Raw genomic sequence first — 21,210 nt, forward strand, 5'->3', positions numbered from 1 at the left:
AAGCACGTAAGTATATTTAAGAATTTCATTACCAGTTCATTGTAATTCAGCAAAGCCTCGTCCAGTAATTTTGTCAGGTGTTGCCAATCTTTTATTGGCATGTATTTCGACTCACCCATTCCCTCAGCAAAATGACAGTATATTATTGGTTCGGCAAATATAATGTTGTCATCGTATTCCTATGAATACAAATATCAATGCTAAGTTAACAAAATACGGAAACAATATCTCAATATTTAAATAACCCAGAACTTACGGGAATATTTTTACGGAGTGACTCCTTTAACAATTGTTGAAATGTTTCTTTGTCTTCAGCATTGACTAATTTATCGGAATATACTCTCGTCGCTTCATGAACGTATAATCTTATTAAGTGATTGGTCGTTGGCACAGTTTCACCATTGGCAAAAAGTACACCCTTCAAAGAACAGTAAAGAACTCAAGTTACATATAGTTCTGTACATTTGTAAAAAATTGCTTAAAGTGTATATCTTTGAGTACACACGAATTAAAATGAATAAAATATATTTTAATGCTATTGTTTATACAAGTAATGTCATTAATTTTGTTATTATAGACTTAAATAAATTTTTTCATATTCAACAGAACAATTTTAGAACGCCAAAGGGGAAAAGGGGTGAATGTAAAAAGAATCAATTTTACAACCAATACTCCTTTGACTGTATTAAAAAGAACAGTCTTTATTTTTATACTTTATACAAAAAAAAATATATTATTCCCCTTAATGTTCCGGTCTATGATTTAGAATTCCTAGAAAAAAAGAACGTCGATATTGTAATATCGGAACATTACAAAAATCATGTACAGAGTGTCCCAATCATCATCGGTCGATTTACTTTCTCAATAAAATTCAAACGGTTTAAGTAAGTCTTGATATTTTCGTTTCATTTAAAAATACAAATTTGGAAATTAATAGTGGAATAAGATATCTTCCAAATGGCTGCCTCGACTTTTTTAACAGATCACCAATCTTTTCCCAACATTTTTCATGACGTTTTCGCACAAACTTGAATCAATTTCACCAATGACACATTCAATGTTGCCTTTCAGCTCTGGAATTGTCTTGCCGCGGACTTATACGTACAGTTAACATACAATTGTATCGAACCATTAATAACTTAACACGAATAATTTCCTCCAATTAAATTTCACATTTTCAGAACTCGTATTCATCGAATACTATAGAATGATATAAAAAAATATCCAAAATGTTATGACCGCCAAAACGAAGTTCAGTGATCGCTACTTTTAATCATTCCATTTCTTCGATATTTCTCACAATATAAGTGTTGAACGAACAAATTCAAATGAATTGTAAAAGATTTATACATGTTACAATCATACTAACAAAGGATATGCGTAATCGTACAAATACATATGTAAATATGTATTGTACAAGCACAAACATTCTAACAATTTTGATTAAATTTATCCTTATAGTCAATTTTTTAAACATAATGCTTACTTGAAATATATTTGAAAGATCACGTAGATTAAATACATAATGAAATTTGATTGCAGTTGGCAGGAAAGTAGTTGAAATTTTGTTATGACAATATAATACTGCTGTTATTAAGGGCTCCGCAATTTTGGTCAGCAGCAAGTTGAATTTATTAAAAGGATTTGTTAAATGCTGTTCTAGTATTTGGCTATAAATCCTAATTAAATTTTCCTCGGATGGAAAGCTGTAATGAATATTATATTTTCAGTGTACATAATAAGAAAATCCAAAATTGAAAAATGTTTAAATTATAGAAATTTCATGCAGAGTATCTAGATACAATTTAAATTTTGAACAAGTAATATAAATTAATTTTAAACTTCATTTCAAGGAAAGCCTTATTATACAGTATGTTTCGAGATATATATTGTTTGAATACTCTTTCTTTATTATATTATTTTTATTTTCGTGTTTTGAAGGTTATTCCAAGTACCAATGAGCAGGCTAGACATATGGTAACGTAAATTCTCGTAAACAGTTGGAATATATATTATTTTTAAAAATATAAATTATATTAATCATGCATGAATAAACTTTTGCTTTAAAGACCAAAAATATTTGTTATTTAAGAATTGAGTAAGCGTTATTTTCATTTATGTTTAAACAATACAAATATTTATGTGAACATTTTTTATTATACTTGCTTGTCAAATTCATCACCATAATTACACACAAATGTATTAATACATCCTGTATATATAAATTAATTGTTAATAAATAAATAAATTGCTTAGTTTTACTATATGTAACTTACCTAACTGCAAAAACAGCAAAATGCCTCTGCAAACGAGGATTAATTGTAAAACATCCTGCTGTAGGATTCATACAGGACACGTATTGTGTATTCTGAATTTCTTTTAAAGTTAGTTTCGTTCTGTCGTACCTATATTTTTCCAAGTAATTAAATATTATTATTTTAAAAATGAATAGTGGATAAGAGATAAAGATAAATAAAGTTTTTATAATGATTTGTTGAATTAGCTTTAGTTCATGACGAATCTACTGATTATAAGAAACCACCCCTTTCTTAATATAATTTTTCCTTTGTTTTATATATACTATTTTTAGAAAAAGTAGGCGTTTTTAATAGTTTGTCAGACACTTTACACTTCTTGTTCACTTCTCATAAATATTAACGTAAATTTTTAAAATTTCAAAAATTAAAATACATAATAATATAACTTGTTTGGTCAAGTTTTTTCAATATTCTTGTACCAGTGATTATAATCAATGTGTTGTCTGAAAAGCGTATGGGGCTGCACAGTGCCATAAGCGTCGACCTCAGGCATATTCATATCGTCGATAAAATATATTAACTTCTTCATACTTGGTGGACCATAATTTCTACCAGTTTTTTTCTCCAAATGTTTTTCCATATTTCTTTGCAACATTTCTGAAATAAATTATTTTCAGTAATTTTCTCATTTCTTTTAACAACGCTTAAAATCAAACATAAAAGAAACAGTTAATGATCTTCAATGAACCTCAAGTATAAAGACGATTAATGTATATTTATATTTATTAACATATAAATGTACAGATTAATTTCACACGTATTTACATATCTTAATCTGTTTTTGGTATTCACAGTTGTTAATAAATTTGTATACTGCGTATCAAAAAGTACCCATACTACCACAGCTACACGTAAACCGTCAACGGAAAAGCAACTCTCACGTTGGAGATGGGCAAAGTAGTGTGCACCATCAGGTTTGGTCGGATGACTAACTGCTTCCCGGCTAGGTCCAGCCGGGTATATAGGTGATTGGCTTCAAAGATCACCCGCAGTTATAGAACCATGTCCTATGAGGGGGTGACTGCCTTATCGGGGATTCCCCAGTACATCTGCTCCCAGACTGTCCGGTTACTTTTGCCAGAGTGGTTGGATAGAGGTTTCGGTGGCACTACCTACCGAATATCTCCAGATATGGTTGCTTCGGGCAGTATAAGGAAGGAAGCAACAACACATTGTTGATACAATTCCGGTAACCAGGACACTCTGGAGGTGTACCCCACATGGACGGATGAGCACCATATCTTGATGGGGGACATTTTGTTATCAAACGTGGTGAACGTTATGCTCAGCAGCAAAAGATAATGGAAGACCGTTATCTCCTTCTGTAAACTATGTTACAGAGGAAGGCCGCAGGTAGAGAATGTGAGCGTGGGGGCCGGAGCCATAGTAGAAGGCCGCCCCCTAATCATACCACTTCATTCTCCCTCTGAAACTAATGGAAGAGGCACCGGATGTTATGCCGCTGACAGTTCCCGGTGCCCCTTTGTGGCCGTGCAAAGATGATCACTGTGGGGTTTACTGGGTAGGTGTTTGATATTTTCCGAGATTATTTTATTTTCATACGAAATTATATAACACGACATTAAATTATTCCACTTCTTGTCGAAACAAATTCCTTTAATTGTTAACAAATCATTTTTTCTGCTACAATATGTTATAATATAAAGATTTTAGTTTAAAATGACTTGTATTAATCAAGTGACAAGATAGAATCTGTATTTTCCCATTTTTAGTGACATTCAACATTTTTGTATAAATAAAGCCATTCTAGCACGTCTTTTAGTTATCCAATTGAGTTGACTTTTTGCAGAAATTATTTTTTCATAAAATGGATCAAATTGGAGAGGACGCACGAACAAAAATTAAAAGAAAATTGTTAACCAAGAATAACTAAGATTTATTCTAATGTAGGTATATGTTTATCTAGTCCTAAGCAATACCATTTAATGTAAATAATTTAATGTATTTTGCCTGTACTGCTTTTAACACCTCTTATTCTTTCTGTCGGAAGGTCTCTGCTCCATCCAACATAATAGTTATTCTCCATCATTTAAATCTACCCATTCTTCTTCTATACCAAAGCCATTGTATATTTTTTCTGCAATCTTTTTTTTAAATTTTTTTACTCCTTTGTCTCTTTTATTCTATCTTTATATCTAGCTTTCTTTTCCTCTCCTTCCTCTCCATTCTTATTATGACTGGTAGGTGATTTACATTAGCACTATGGAGGATGAGTCTTTCGTTAGCGACTCAAAGACAGTGCCATGGTTTAAACACATTAGGAATAAATACGCATGCACGCATGTTGTATGTGTAGTTTCTTCCTTCATCTATTTTCATGTTCTCATTTAAAACGTATTACACTTTGTCTTCAATGATTTGTAAAATTTTCATTCCCTGTGCACTTATTCTTTTATTCCTTGATTTTTCTTACTCTGCAACATCATCTCCACTGCACAACAGTTCCTCAGTTCCTATTTTTGCATTTATATCATCTCCAATTATTAACACCTCCTTTTCCTCTTTTCTTATTAGTGTAGTTATATGCTGGTCTAACTTTTTCATTCTGTAGTATATTGTTCATGCTACCCAAATTCCCAATCTAAAAGCCCACATCTTAAAAACCAGTATGTAATTATTCCCTCTGCTGCTTTTCCTCTTCGCCTCATTTATCTTAATCATTGACATTTTTATGCACTATTCCTAAGAATAATGTTAGATCTTTTGTGGAGTTCATAGTACTCCTTCCTCGAACCACATTTCTAGTCGTACTATAAATTAAAATTTCTTGATATATTTTAAAAATTCTCTATTCTTTCATTCCAGCTTCTTCTGTTTCTCCATCTTTATTTCTGATTTCTTTATCCACAAGATTATACATTTTACCTTCTATTAAATGATTTCGAAATATTATATTTTCAAACCTTATATTTTTTAAAAGAATATATTATTTTAAATGCACAATTATCTTCAAAAATTTTTCATAAAGTAAGGCAATGTACTTGCATTTCGAAAATGAAATAATCGCAAATTAAGATAACATATTATTTTAGTTTACGACTTAGTTTCTCAAATGATGTTATTTCCGCAGCTCAGAAGGTACTTTTGAAACTTATTTACATAAATATTTTAATAAAAAAAAATGGCATATTATTATTTAGTGACGTGTATTAATAAAATGCACAAGTATTCTATAATTAAGTATTGGAAAATTTAATATATGTTATCATCTTGGAAATAATTGGACATAAATATTATATATGTATCTAATGTTGGTATTCATATCTGTTTTGAAAGAATTATTAATACAATAATTGTCAATTGAATAAAAGAAGATTAAAAATAAGAAGATTAAATATTCTAAAATATTTTAATTGTCAGAATAAATACTATACTTCATTTGAAATTAAATTAAATTACATGTGTTATTTACCTGAAGATGTGTAATAATTAAGAGGTAGATTTACAATTTTATAATCGTCAGGGAGAGAACCCAATTTTTCAGCTACGACTACACTTTTTCCGGAACCTGCTGCACCTATCAACATCACTGGCATTTTTTTCTTGATGAGGATATCCAAGAAAAAGTGCAAATATGCAGTCTCACCGGTTGACACCAGGGTAGACTGCAAAATAAAAATATTTTAACGCATTGAAAAGTTCACTACACGTTCATAAAGTATGAAAGTTAAAAGAAGTTGAGAGATCGATGGATTTATTACGTAAAATACCGGTCATGTAAGTACAGAGTGACTCTAAAGCAGTATCAACAAATTTGCAGACATATGATAATCTAAAGTAAGGTCAACCTAGTAAACACTTTTAAGTTTAGTATTAATGATTTATAGCTGTGCAATTAGCATGCTGCAGACAACAAAAAATATTTAAGATATCTTATATAAAAAATTAAACATGGTAAAATGAACTGTGTTTATACCATTTGATCTTCCATACTAAAGTCTAAGCCATGTAAAATACAATTAAGGTTGAAAGTTTTTTCTTTTTGAGGCTTTTCATCACCAATTCTCAATCTTTTATGAAAAACTAAAATATACCTTAAGGAGGTATTCTAATTTGACGGTGTCAAAGAAATCCATTTTTATGGGGTGTTTTTAAAGTTTAACACTTTAAATAGTGTTTCTAAAATATTATATTTTAGTTTTCATTTGAGTTTGGTCTCACTTTTATTAAAAACATCTTTAAAACCACTTGATAAAACTCTCATGAATAAATATAATAGTATAAAATAAGACAATTTTTATATTTCATTTATCAACGCTGAAATTTAATTACATTATGACAACATTGCATGTGGTATATTAAAGACTCATTGCCAGACGTAACGGTAATTTTCATGTATTTAACTTTTCTCGTTATCTCGCACGAATCCCAAGTTTGTCACACCTCGCTTGCATTCGTACGAGATACCGACTCACGCAATAGATCGCGTCTGGCGGTTCTATAATTATATAAATAGCAATTACATAATAGAAACTTCTTGAATCATTCAATGAAGCATTTATGCGTATGTATACACAAAGTTATATAAAGTATCACATTTTGTTTATAAAAACATCAACAGAATTTGAAAACTTTATAATACATTTAATATAGCAAAATCTATCAGTCATTTAGTATATAGAATTACGTTAATAGAAAAAACATTTCTGGAATTTTATGAATCAAGCAGTAATAAAAAAAAAAAGAACAATGCATAAATATAATGCCCCGCTTAACAAAATACATAGTTTACAGAAATACATTGTTTACTTGCCCCGTTTAACAATGCATAAATATAATGCCCCGCTTAACGTTGAACTGGGCTTAGACGATTGCTTTGGAATCTACTACATAACGTTTCTCTTCTAAGGTAAAGTAATGGGTCATATTGTAAATTTGTTCAGTATATAGGGATAAATTACACAAAACAAGTTTATAAACGATAAAAAATATCAAACTTTTATTTTCCTGATTCGACAACTCATTAATAATATGAAATATCATTGATTGTATGTTGAAGATAAACGTCAAGGCTCGTTTCGAGACAGTAGTTTTAAGAAGCGATGAGAATAACTTTGTAACATAATAAAAGGAAAAGATTGTGAAACAATAAAAGAAATTACTGTACTAAAAACAATTCGACCAATTCTTTGAAAGCAACTAAAGTGATGTATAAAAGTACACATGTCTATATTGAAGTGTTTACAGAGCTGAGATTTCCCATATGTCGAAATGTCCTCTATTTCTTTGTACGAGTGGCATTCTTCCCAAATTGTATGAAAATTATCACAATTTTTTCACCTATATGTGTGAATCTGTACTACACATTGATTTACTTCAAATCGGTCTGTATAGGCATTTTTAGTTATTATCAAGGCCAAACCTACGCGTTTTATATCAATATTTGATGTACAACTTTTTAGAAGAGTACTTAAAGCTGCAATTTCTTAACATTCTATGCAGGCACATCTTTAATAGATAGGGTACTATTTGTTGTCCCCTTATTGCAATCAGTTCATGATTTTTCCGTGTTGTTAAACCTTCCACATGTTTTTTGAATAATGTTCTGAATAATAACTTTGGAGACAGAGAACAAATTGAGTATGAAACACATTTACTGGTTAAGTTGTACTCGTTATGATATTCTGACCTTTAGGCGCGTTTCTTACAACTTTCTCACCACGTGACGATTAATTATTGTTTCCTAATTCCTTAGAGTGTGCAGTTGTATGTTATGTAAACATTTGCTTTTTCCTACGAGTTCCATGAATGACCACCTTTGAACGTTGTTCTTGTGAATTAGTTAATTTACAGTTGGTCAACTTCCTTTCCGCAAAAAGGTATTACTTTTTAACTTATTAACCATTCTATACCCATTTTCGCAAAATGTATGATTCATTATGTACTACTAATCGACATATATCATTGTTTCGCGTTTTCCTAAAATTTAGTAACGAAAAATATATTTCAAATTCATCGTCGTAGTTTCTACGGTGAATATTTACAGGTTATTAGAAACAAATTTTTATGAACCTTAAGGTCATATAGTGCTCTCGCAAAACTTATAATGTGTGCAAAATGCTAAATTAACATAGATTACAAAATCAATATTATCAACGTTAGTAACGATTCATGATTTTGGTAAGGCCACTAACTAGTTCTTTAGCAGTAGGAGTTATATTCTAATATTATAAAATAAATAAATATAATTTACAGTTTTATTTGGACAATGTTACAATTAATAATTATTATTACGATAATTACGTTCTTTAGAAAGTAAAATACGTCGATCAGTTAATTCGGATAAATTTTGGAATATTTAAAAGAATGTATAATTTTGCAACACGCAGCGTCTGGAAATGGACGGGCGATTACACACAACACCTTTTATAGACATTAGATGAAGATTATGATAAGATAGTCCTTTGATCAGAAAGCGTATACGGCGAACAGAAGTATTCGAGCCACTTACGTCATTTCAGTTTACCGAATATTATATGACCTCAAAGTTTGTCAGTATTTTTTTTTAAGGTCCTGTATGTTTGCTACTGTATATACATAAGTATAATACATATATGAAAATGCGGTATATCGAGAAAGTTGGTAGGGAAAAGAGCGTGGGAGCGAGCAACGAACTTAGAGAAAGCGAAAGTTTTACGAGATAAGATAGAAATGGTTAGAGGTGAAACAAATGAATCGTATGAAGACGGAAGGATTTTAGAAAATCGGGAAAAATATTGAAATGAATTTGTCGCGTCACTAGAATGAGAGAGTGAGTTACATAACTTTGTGACATGGTTAAATGTTGCACACACAGAGAACCTGTGTACAGGGTGTTCAGTAAATGGTGATACAATTATTGAGAAGAAGATCCTTCGTAAATGAAAGTGAGTAAAAAATATAGAATAAATGTTTTCGGTTATTTGTATTGTTTTTGTGAAAAATGATTTTGTGTCACGTAACAATTTGTGTACATTATTTTGCTTTTACATTATACTTGCTTGCACTATTGTGTTGGTAACGCATCGGCTACGGCTCTTACACACAATTGTAGTTGATTCGAGATCGACCAAACGAATGATACAAAGACTGTCTATGTATCTTTCTACGAAAACGGTCAATGTCATTAGTAAATTCCTGAGGACGTAGAAGACTGATCTAAGTGATCGACTAACAACAATCAGTAATCTGTCATTTTTATGATGTACTTTATGGACACATGAGTCCAAGTTTACACGCGATAGTGTGTTTAATGTCTATTGTAATCATTGATAGCCGTCTGAAAATTCTCATAACGCCAATAAAATACACGGAGATGGAGTTCTAAAATTATCAATCCTCATTTCCTTTCTGTTACTTTAATCGTCTACCAACCAAAAACAAGACATTTTAACTCGTGTAGGTGTCTTAAGCGTAGTGGAGAGTCGGTAACATCTATTCGTCTGCACAATTTTATTACTGTAATATAAGCAATGATTGCGGAAATATATTTTTGCATGTACATTTTATTACCGCTATTGAAATTACGGGGAGAAAGTTTGGTCGTCAAAGTTTATCTTCATCGAATGAACTTCGAAAATATGCAAGATACTATATCTGCATAGGAAATGAAAATAAATATAATATAAAATATATAAACTGCCCGAGGCATATATACGAACAGCATATGGCAAGAAATATTATTATATGTATATAGTGTACAAGAATAAAATAAATATTGTATTGAGAAAGTATTTGTATTCTTTTAACGTACTATCTTCTCCTCTATATTGTAAGCATTATTAGGTAATAATTGTTGTCTAAAAAATCATAGTTCGAATCGTACATAATGGAAAACCTTGATGTGGGTCAAAATGATGACCATTATGTTAAGTGGGCGACTGAGCAAGGATTAAATTAAGTCCGAGACCCAAGAAAAAGTCTGGAACTACTTGAATAATTTAATATTTGAATACTTGAGTATTCAAATGAATAAATTCATACGAATAGTTCGAAAAAAATATACAATCCTTTGATTTAGCTGCATTTGGTGAATATTTATTGCAATATAATTTTCAGGTTTGTATATTTATTCGTAAGTGATTGTTTCTATAATAAATAGAAAATCGTTTAAACAAACCTGCAACGGTAGATCAGGATCTAATTCAAAAGTTTTGACATTTTCGCTCCAGGGAATCAGTTTTTTAGTTTCTTCTTCAATAAAGTAATTAAATATATTGCTACCAGCTGGAAATTTGATCGTTTTAAATTCATGTTGCCACCATTTATTGAACTCGTTTCGCCAATCGATTAACTGGTCTTGAAAAGTCGCCGATCCAAATGCCCAAATGCAAGCAAATGCAAAATACAACTCGTACCTTTTTCAGAGCAAAGGAGTAACAGATCAATTAATCGATCAATTAAAATGTATTCGAATTTCAAGATTGTAATATTTATTTCATTATATTTAAATTGTTACAACTTGTTTTTATCTATACCATTCCTTTGGACAGTCATGTGGTACATTTTCTTCGGTCATAAAACAATCCAATAAATTGCAAAGCATTTTTACATGACAAATTTCTGGTAACGGTGTGATTTTTTTAAATTTGCTTTTCATTACTTCAACGAGCGGTGGAACATATTTATCAAATAAGATTGTTAAATTTGCCCTTTCTGATGGTTCCCTTGTGTCTATCCAGCTGACTGCAAATCTAGATTAATTATTATTATTATCGTTGTTGTTGTTGTTGTTACACATCTTTATGGTGCACATAAATATGTTAATGTATCTATGTACACAAAGACGTGTAACAACAATAATACAGTAGCAGCAACAGCATTAACAGCACCAACAACCACAACCACAACCACAACCACAACCGCAATATATATAAATTTTGTTTTCGTATAAAGAATAATTTGCACAATGTTAAGATATAGTTGATAGCTGTTTTGAAACCTAATTTCAAAGATATTGCACACACTATTAAAAATGAAATAAAGAAAATAGAATAAGGAAATAGGTCAAACTATGGATCTAAGCGATAAAAGTTGTACAACGTAATCTATGGATTAAAGTTTTGATGAAATATCCAGAAACCAAGTGGTTTAGGAAAATACAAATTTTGAAGGAATACTATAAATGTTTCCATTTTCCATTTTTGTACTTTAAATTAGGTATTTATTTTCATTTTACAATTAAATGACTGTGACAGGCGCTGCACAGTACGCTAACATATGTTACGTCGTCGAAGTTAATAAAATTCTACATTAATTAATAAACAATAAAAAGAATCTATATAACAACATTTTTTCTGCAATTTAAATGTATCTCCTTATATCCTCCCAAAAATACTATCAAAGTTTAACAGTAGTTATTAAAAAAAAGTTCATAAATATCACTTTCAGAGCTGTTAAACGAGAATCTGACCTTAAGGACTATCCTAATGTTCAAGCGCATCCGCGAGGAATGACCCTGTATATGGCTACGTTAGAGAATTTTCGATTTTTTAGTAGCAAAGTAACACATATAACGAAAATAATTAATTTTTTTAAAGGAAAGTTCATGTTCTTCGATTCAACCTCATAGTTTCGTATATAAACTGCGAACAAATCCTGTCATTTGCCCTGAATTCGTTGGCGACCAAAGAATTAAACAGCGCTAGTGTTATGACTATAGTGCACCGAGTTTAGAAGTCTATAAAAAAGAATAAGCTTACGAAGAGACAACCAAAATTATTTAAAAATGATACTTTAATTTCTAAGGAAGGATTGTATTATATACCAGAATGTCTGATTAAAAGTAAAATAAAAAAATTCAAAGCCAATGTAAAAAGCATTAAACCCGTTTTTCGTAAAACCATGTTACTTGTAAGTTTGATGAAATTCGATGTTATTAGTTTTAATCGCATTTCCCATCGTAATATATACAATGTTTTTTATCACAATTAGACTCCGAAATATAACAAAAATATGTCTACTAAAATAGGTTTACGTTGTTTAAAATGCAACACACATGCATATCGAAATAGTAAACAAATATTTACTTACGGGTACCATCCAATATCCTGTGGGTTTATATAAAGAATTCCAGCTCTGGAAACTGTAGCTGGTGTTGCTGTTCTGAAATTTATTTACAAATATTTTTAATGATTGTACGATACGAATCTATATACAAATATTTACATATATATTCATAATACTAACGAAGATTAAATTCGTGGTGGACTAGAAATAATTAAATTATTATTAAGTAGTAAAATAATAATGAAATAAGTAATGAAAGTAGTATAAGAACAAAATGAATAAGATAGTACGTAAGTGTCAGTGATGGGTGAGAAATAATAAAAATTGATCGAAATATTTGCTTGAAGAAGTTGCTCTGAGAAGTGTTTGAATTATTGTCAAGAATAAAATGATGAAGAAAGTATTGGTACCGAAGGTTGGAAATCTCAAACAGGAGTCTCATTTGATCCATTAAAGCGATTCTTTCATTACTAGCCAATGTCAATACTTTGTTATCATCCATGACAGTATTTAATGATTCAATCCACATAGGATCTATGTCACCATCGAATATGATCCATTTTGGATCGCTTCCAGTCATATTTGCTTGATCTCTCATTAGCACCGAGAATAATCTAATGAAATGTTACATTACTTGTAAAATATTTCATTACTCGTAAAAAATATATTTTTGCATAGAAACTTATTTCTTAATTCTGAGATAAAAGGTACTATCTATCCCATTATAGTACAAATATTTTACTACTTAACTTCTTCTAATATATTTATGAAAGAACAATCAATTGTACAAAAAGATACCCATGTGAAGTATAACAATTTGAAAATCATATTAAAAGATTTTTTTTCATTGTTGCAGACACTTTAAGCAATGCAAAATTGTGAATAATTTACAAAGAATAACTAAAAATATAAAGAAGTTAAGAGTAGTTCATATAAAATCTGAAACAATTTTACTAAACGTAACAATTTGTATAAATGAGACAGATATAAAAGCAGTTCCTTAAAAATTAAGAAAAAATGATTTTAGTATTGCAAGGAAAATTGTATAATCTATTAAAAGAGGTTTGTAATTCCTTTAAATTAGGTAATAAGAAAAACCCAAAAACCTCTAACGGTACATCATATAAACTGCTGGAAATTATTCATACAGCATGTCATAAACAACTATTAGCGTCAACGTGTCCTGAAATTAATTTAAAGGCAGATATCCCGACGTTGTTTCGTTTTATGAGTGAACCAGAGATTAAATGGATCGGTAAAAGATTTCGCGTTGTCAGTCATAAAAACATGAATGAAGAATTTGAAAAATAAAAAACTTATTACCTTAGCAATAAGGGTAAACTGAGGGAAAAAAAAAGTATGATAGGGGGCAACAAGTAATAGGTTATACAATAAGTTTTGTCGTTCGATAAAATTTATTGAACAACCTAGTATATAGTAGGAAGATACAAACCCATCTTTCCATTCTCGAGTGACGGGATTAATGATTCCAAATAGTTCGTCGTTGGTTACAGCTTTCGGATTTAAATCATTATAATATGGTTTTAAGTTCTGATTAAAGTAAGTTCGATTTAGTGTCTTCCAAACTTCAGATTTTCCGGTCCCAGCTAAACCGACGATAAAAACCGAATGACGAACGTGAAGTAATTCTTCCAGTTGAACAATCTGATTAGATCAAATTAATCAATTTAATTCATTTTTGCAATATATACAGGATTTTTATTACTTGAAAATAAATGAATGAATAATTATTTGTTTAGAAAAAGTAATGTTATTTATTTAAAAGAATTGTACATTATCGATGATCTCATCTTTGAAATTATTATGCAAAATGGAGTTCTGAGTATTTTGCACTTCGAATTACGTGGGAGTTGCTCGTGGTTGCTAAAAGTTTTTAACTTTTTAACTGAACATAAATTAATCTAACGTTGAGGGCAATGCATATGAGAAAGAAATTTATCATACAGAGCGAGTATTTTTAATATAATATATGTACGTATCATATACACACACAGACACAAATATATGTGCACGCGCATATATTGTATATAGACAAGACACACACAGGCAATAACTATATGACTCAAAGTATTCTGTATTCCTTAGAACTATAAATATAAGTTTTTTTATAAATAATTACTAAATAAATGTACAGTTTTTTAAATAATTAAATCTTAGTGAACAAGTATATATAAATATTTTGTTCGAAGAGAGAAGATGAATTAATGTCTTTACTCTTACTTTTAATATAAAACCATCCTCTGGTTGCAATTTTAAATCGATAGCAGATTCTTTGACTATTAGTTCAAAATCTAAATCTCTTTTTCGAGGTACGTACAAAGCAGGAAACAAATCACCTAAATGAACCGATAAAGAAGGAATATTATATAAAGTTAATAGTTAATAAAAGTTACTACTCTGTACATCTTATTAAAATTGATGTCTATCACTTGGATAAGTTTCCTTGTAAATGAGCACTAAATACTTTAACCGCTCAAGATCACTGAAGGATAAATTTCATTACACAATATTTCTATTTTGTCGTTATATTTTTTACATTTGCACACGACCTTCGTGTTTCAAATACAGAGAGATGTAGTAACATTATGAGAAAGAAGGTAGTTTATGATGTCATTTACAGTTTATCGACAAAATATTTGACATCGATTTTATTAAATATACGATTAAATGACAGTAAACTTCATAATTCATTAGCAATAAAAATTTGTGTGGAAAATACGAAACGAAATGAACCTTTCACCATTTTCACTTATATATGTATATAATATTCTGTGATTAATAATTAAATTATTAATAAAAATATTTATATTGCTGATGAATGAAAAAGGAATTGAATGTTGCACCAAATGGAAAACCTGGCTCTTTTATAAAAATATAACAACAGAAAATTTGAGAGAATACTTACATTAAATTGCAATACCTAGGTTTAGAAGTATATATTTTTGTTTGATCTTATACACGTGGATTTTGTAACGATGTACAAACGATTGAAAAGTATAGTATATTTACCGATGAGTCCCATAAAAACAGGTATATCATCCGTCACAATTTTCGGGACATTGAAATCCCTGAGAGCTCTCATTAACACTTGATCTTCGGGTCTCTGAGGATCATCCCTTTTCAATTGCCCAGCAACAACTAAAACCGATTTAATTGCTCTCAAACCCCAATCATAATGATCTTGCTTTGACAAAAGTTCTCGGCAGAGTTGATAAAGCGTTATGAATTTTCTAGCCAATAGTCTAGCCTCTTGAAAACCTTCTGCTACCAACATGATTTCACAGATCAAGTCAAAATCGGGGACCACCATTGCGCAAGGCCTTCAAAATAAATTAGTAAAAGGTTCTTTATAAACAATTGTTGTAATAGAAATAAATATACTGTTGAATCGTTTAAAATATATACCTAAATAATTCTTTCAATGTTGAGGATATGAAAAAATGTTACAGTCGTAATTAAATTGTTTTAATGGATAAATATAGTATATGGGATCGAATTTTATCTACTAATGAAAATTATTATGATATTTTTATATTTTTATATTAGCATTGAATTGATGAGATATGAAAAAAATAAGTTTAAACACGAATTTATAATAATTATTTTTAATTATAATTATTAAGATATCTTAGAAAATATTCAAAAGATATAAAAAAAAAAAATTTGGGTTAAAGATCGGAGTTTAACCGAGCGAGGGTTATTAAAACAAGAACTGTATCGTACTGGTTGCGGCTAATGACTATTATCATCAACAAATCAAATGGACAGACATCTGTTGATTTTACATTATCGTATTATATGCTTCTTTTATTGTAATTGATTTAAATAAACCTTTATAAGCATTTCGATTTACCGAAACAGTGTTTTCAAATTTTCTGGCAACTCTGTTCTCCCAGCATATCCAGGGTTCATAGTAATGAATATTCCGACAGTGACAACGAGATTAAGTTCTTCCCCAAAGAATACAAACGTTGATTTACCACTTTTTACTCCATCTAGAACTGTCTTTACTTGCACAGCAACCACTGAAAGTACTTCCACCGAAATTCGATTGAATTCATCGAAACAACCCCATGCTCCTACTTGAGCAAGGCCTTTGTAAGTATTTGCGCAAGACTGTAAAAATATAAGAGTGCAATTACTTCTTGAACTTCGAAAACAAGGAAAAATTATGGACTTGTCTCTTTTAAATAATCATCCGCTAAGTATCAAGCAAAGCAGGATTAAAATATTCGATGTACACGTTTTTAATATAACTGTAGTATTTAACTTATTGTTAATGCGGCTGAAATATGAGGTACCACTATACTTTAATCTAACATTACTTTCTGGATTACTAATATTTATTATATATAGAATGAGTCAAGATATCCAAATAACTTCTTTACTTTTGATCTTATAAAATGTCACACAAGGAAAAGTTTTTAAATGTGCACCTCAGATTGCTTTCGCAATTCCCGATCATTAATGCTATAGTTTCTTTGAGTGTCGGTCAATTTTATCGAGAAGAAAGTCATAGACGAGGTTAAATGAATAACGCTACACCTTACACTAGTCTGCAAGGAGTGCTATTTTACAACAGGATGCATTTTCAGGGTATTTTCAGGGTTTCCAAATGCGTTCGTACTTGACAAACATGATTTGATAACACCGATATTTCAAGCGAGACCTATTGTCTCACTCACTCGCAGTATATCGCACTTGCTGTGACAACTACATATCAAAGTAGTGGATAAAGAGACTACTTATAACAAGACACGAATGGTTACTTATAACTTATAACGAGGCAATACTGTATGTACACGAGGCATGTATTATATATCACCTCTTAAGTTTTATCTTTATTAATTCCATTAAATTCGATTATGATTATATTTAATATTCAGTTCGATTCAGATTTTATTAAACTTCGATTTTGTGTAATATAATTGTTATTTCATTTGATACAAATTGCGATTAAACGAATTTCAATGGTCTCCATATAATAAACGTATTAATTACTATGTTGTTCAATAAGTTTTGTCGTTTTTTTCCATTGTAAAAAAATACTATGACACTTTAACTTTGAACAACTGTAAATAGACGAATGAGTTGACAGATCTACATGAAACTTTACACGTGTTCATCAAACAGTAGTGTCATCTTTAGAAAAATAAAACAACGAACCTAATAGCTCCATTTCTTATGGAACGACAAAATTTATTGGGCAACCTATTACATTTCAAGAAACGTCAATCTATCTTCCAACAATAGATTTTTTGTATAATTTTACCTTGTAATCCATTTGCTCGGAACAATTGAACACGTAAACTATTTGGCCCAGTGCTCTTCCCAAGTCTTTCGTGGTTTCCGTTTTGCCCGTTCCTGCGGGTCCAGCGGGTGCTCCTCCCATTATAAGATGCAAAGATTGCGTTAAAGTGATGTAACATCGGTCAGTTAACGGTGTAATTACTAATCGCGGAACATTTCCCAAATATTCGTAATTATATTTGAACGATGCGTCACATATATCGGAGTAACAATCATGAGCATTATCGTCCCATCTAAAAATGATTTGATCAATTTTTAATTAAAAAAAATTTGGAAGTTTTTCATCATAAAACATTTTAATTTACAGTAATATTTAATGCAAAGTTCATTCAGTGTTATTCTATCTCGCTCACTCTTAATATTTTTTAATCTTTTTTCTTATCGAACAGTACACACAAGGCAAGTATTGAGTTTAAGATAAGTCTTAAGATAGTCTTTTCGTTGCCTACTTCGTTTTGAAGTGACTTGGAGGTCCCAAGTTTGTTAGTTGAAAATAAAACTTATTATATTTTTAGTAAAAATTTTACTTTCTGGATGAATTCATAATGAATTAATAAGTTTTCGGTTCAGAATTAATCAAATTTATCAATAAACCTACTCACCTGTGTTTAAGCTGAGATTGCCATTGAAAACTAGAAGAACTTGCTGCTTTCATTGCAATCATTTTTGCAACAACGTCCCTGGCGTGCACATCGATTGTACAGATGGTCATGATTTTTCTTCGGTCGTTTTCATTTAAATCTCCACAAAGTATTACGATCAAAGCAGTCAACTGATTAATCTGTTTTCGCTGGTAATCTCTAAATGTATTCTCGAACCCTTCTTCGAGTCTCATAAAAGCCATGTTTACTTCGGTTGTCCACCAAATCTGACTTCCACAGAGGGCTGGTTGGGCTTTGTGGTCAAAGATCCATTGTTCTCTTGGTTTTTCATCGTAAGTAATTACTGCTTGAGATATGTGATGCCTCACTGTTCTTTTCATTGCATCAGTAACGTTATTCAACCAATTTTCTACCTGAAAAAATAAGCATCGTTCAAAGAGAGGGACTCTGAGAATGTAAATTGTCGTTATGACAATTATTACTACTAATAATATTTATGAGTCAGTAACATTTTTACGGTCGTAATTAAAATTTCAAACAGCTAGGTAATTCTATGTTTTTGATCAAATATACGTTCACAGAATATACAGTGCCACACAAATAATGTGTGATATTAAATTATTGAATGCTTTGTAAAATCCTAATGAAGTTGTGATAAATGGAACGATGTAATAATTTTTAGATTTATTGAACTGTAATAAAACTAACATAGACAACACATACTTTATTATGAGTACAACACATACTCTTTATGAGTATAAGAGAAGTTATATTATTTTTAATAAATACAAATTAGTTCTTTTCGTTATAAATAATTTTCAAAATATTAGTGATTATTACGTATATTAAATTATATTTATTTTTTCATTACGAGCAACTTATCGAGTTAGTACCTAAATAGGAACGAAATCATTATGTTTCTTGATATCTAATCTTTGATTAAAAGGCACTCCTATACTCCACATTGACTGTACATCGACAGTGTTCATATTTTAAACTATTCAAATTAATATTCAATATTCTGTGATTGTAGTTATCAAAAGTGTATTAAAAAGTATTTGTTCGTTTAGAAAATGAAATTACCTTTCCGCTGCAATCGCAAGATCCGTAAATTGACATATTTTCACCGTCTTTAGCAATCATAACAATTCCAATCTTCGTTCGCTTTTCACCATCCATTTTCCATTCTAAGTTCGCGATAGAGTCGTACAATTTCGCCAAATGTTTACAAACCAGTTCTGGCATATTACCTTGTAAAATAATTGATCGAGTTATTGCAATTACTACTTTTCACTTTATCTTCAATAAAAAATGATAGAGAGAAGAACAGTTTTAAAGAAAGATTAAACTATACAATTCATTTGATATAATTTTCGTAATAAGGAATTTTCAAATTTGATTAGGGGTACCTATCTGATAACATTTTTAGAGAAATCATTAAAACTAGATAAAGATAGTTAAAGCATAATAAATGTTTCCTAACCATTGCTTAAAATATCTAACAGATCAGCAGCGGAAATGAAGTAAAATCTTGGATAAATTAATCTCTTTGTTTCTAAGTAATTTGATAAAGCTTTCTCACAAGCATGCAACTGGACTTGCAACTCTTCCAGTTTTTCCAAAAGTTTTGGACGATTCGTTGCTTTCACGATGTTTATGTTGCTCATCATTTCTTTTAGCAATTCCTTAAATAATATGTTGACTTTTTACACAATATTATCAAAGAATTTATTTCGGAAAATGTAACTGAGATATATTAGTATCGAAAAAGTTTGACCAAAAAATAACTTTTATTTGAAGTATTTTTTCATCAGATTAGCCTAAACACCGAAAAAATTGTAGCGACACATTTATATACTGAAAATATGCAATTTGTTAATTTTAACATTAAATTATTAAAAAAGTACCAAAAAGTAGTAGCTGGTTTTCAAAGAAATAAAAAAACAGAATATAAACCATTTGTGAGAAAGAAAAGTACTCGAAATGAAAATCCTCAAGGATTTGCAAACTTAATTAGTCATAAAATGATTACAGGTAGTCGAAAATGTAACTTTTTCACGTCTGAATTGCCATTTTTGATAAGTGTGCCATAACTGCCGGTTACTCGAATCGACGGTTCTATTTTAAAAAATTGATAAATTTTAGTTCCTATTACTGCTATTGAGACTGTACGAAGTTATATTTCATAAAACTCATGTAATTAAATCCTATGCTACATAGTTTTCAGTGTTCTTCGCATCAATATTTAAGTACCACGCCACGAAGATTTGATTTGTGCACTGAGAAAGCTATTTACTCAAGCATAATAGAAATTGTTCGATCGGACAACGAGTTGACCATGCCTAGTTTTGTATATAATTTTTCAAATAAAACTTATTTCTTACAAAATTAAAGCACTATAACTTATAAAGAAACAACTTGTAGAACAAGAATAGCAATAAATTAAAATTTTGCGTAGAGTACTTTAAAGTCCTTATCAATTTTTTCAAATCGTTTTGAATCTTCTGGAAGTTGACTTCTGATATCTTCCGAGCCAATGAAAATACTTTCAAGATTCATCCATGCCCTTTGAACTTCGAACCAGGCATTTATCACTGAGTCTGCAGTACTCAACTTTTTTTGCCAATCGAGAATGTCCTCAAGAAAGTATCCCACAAATTTTGAACTCAACATATTCTGCAATTGCACCTGTTACGAATCGATTGGAGTAAATATAGCACTTATTATTTGTAAGATATAACAAAAACATTAAGAATCAAATACTGTAATTCCTGAATTCAAGCGATAAAATCTGGACCGTCAATTTACTTAAAAGTGGAGTTGGTAATGATTTTTATCTTAAATTGATAGCCCTAGCCACTCGTGAATCGTCTAACGAGAAAAATGATTCGGTAGCCGAAACTCAATGCACGTATGACGACATATCACTATTTGAAATCAAATTTGTTCCA

The 21,210-nt window shown here is 30.2% G+C and overlaps 1 protein-coding gene across 1 annotated transcript in view; it reads right to left on the reverse strand.

Moving 5' to 3' along the window:
• Positions 1 to 21,210, reverse strand: part of LOC143154785 (dynein beta chain, ciliary) — a 71,823-nt gene that overhangs the window by 25,033 nt on the left and 25,580 nt on the right. Inside the window, exons 33-51 of the mRNA XM_076326747.1 lie at positions 20,723 to 20,947; positions 19,743 to 19,944; positions 19,343 to 19,509; positions 18,260 to 18,672; positions 17,620 to 17,890; positions 16,201 to 16,463; positions 15,357 to 15,667; positions 14,568 to 14,683; positions 13,780 to 13,991; positions 12,737 to 12,940; positions 12,351 to 12,422; positions 10,796 to 11,011; positions 10,438 to 10,675; positions 5,752 to 5,944; positions 2,738 to 2,915; positions 2,277 to 2,405; positions 1,487 to 1,706; positions 257 to 418; positions 33 to 179 (exon numbers count right to left, since the gene is read on the reverse strand). Of these exons, the coding sequence (XP_076182862.1) occupies positions 33 to 179; positions 257 to 418; positions 1,487 to 1,706; positions 2,277 to 2,405; positions 2,738 to 2,915; positions 5,752 to 5,944; positions 10,438 to 10,675; positions 10,796 to 11,011; positions 12,351 to 12,422; positions 12,737 to 12,940; positions 13,780 to 13,991; positions 14,568 to 14,683; positions 15,357 to 15,667; positions 16,201 to 16,463; positions 17,620 to 17,890; positions 18,260 to 18,672; positions 19,343 to 19,509; positions 19,743 to 19,944; positions 20,723 to 20,947 (3,939 nt within the window). The remainder of the gene's footprint in view (positions 1 to 32; positions 180 to 256; positions 419 to 1,486; positions 1,707 to 2,276; positions 2,406 to 2,737; positions 2,916 to 5,751; positions 5,945 to 10,437; positions 10,676 to 10,795; positions 11,012 to 12,350; positions 12,423 to 12,736; positions 12,941 to 13,779; positions 13,992 to 14,567; positions 14,684 to 15,356; positions 15,668 to 16,200; positions 16,464 to 17,619; positions 17,891 to 18,259; positions 18,673 to 19,342; positions 19,510 to 19,742; positions 19,945 to 20,722; positions 20,948 to 21,210) is intronic.

Source organism: Ptiloglossa arizonensis, chromosome 2 (genome assembly GCF_051014685.1).
Source record: "Ptiloglossa arizonensis isolate GNS036 chromosome 2, iyPtiAriz1_principal, whole genome shotgun sequence".
NCBI lineage: Eukaryota > Metazoa > Arthropoda > Insecta > Hymenoptera > Colletidae > Ptiloglossa > Ptiloglossa arizonensis.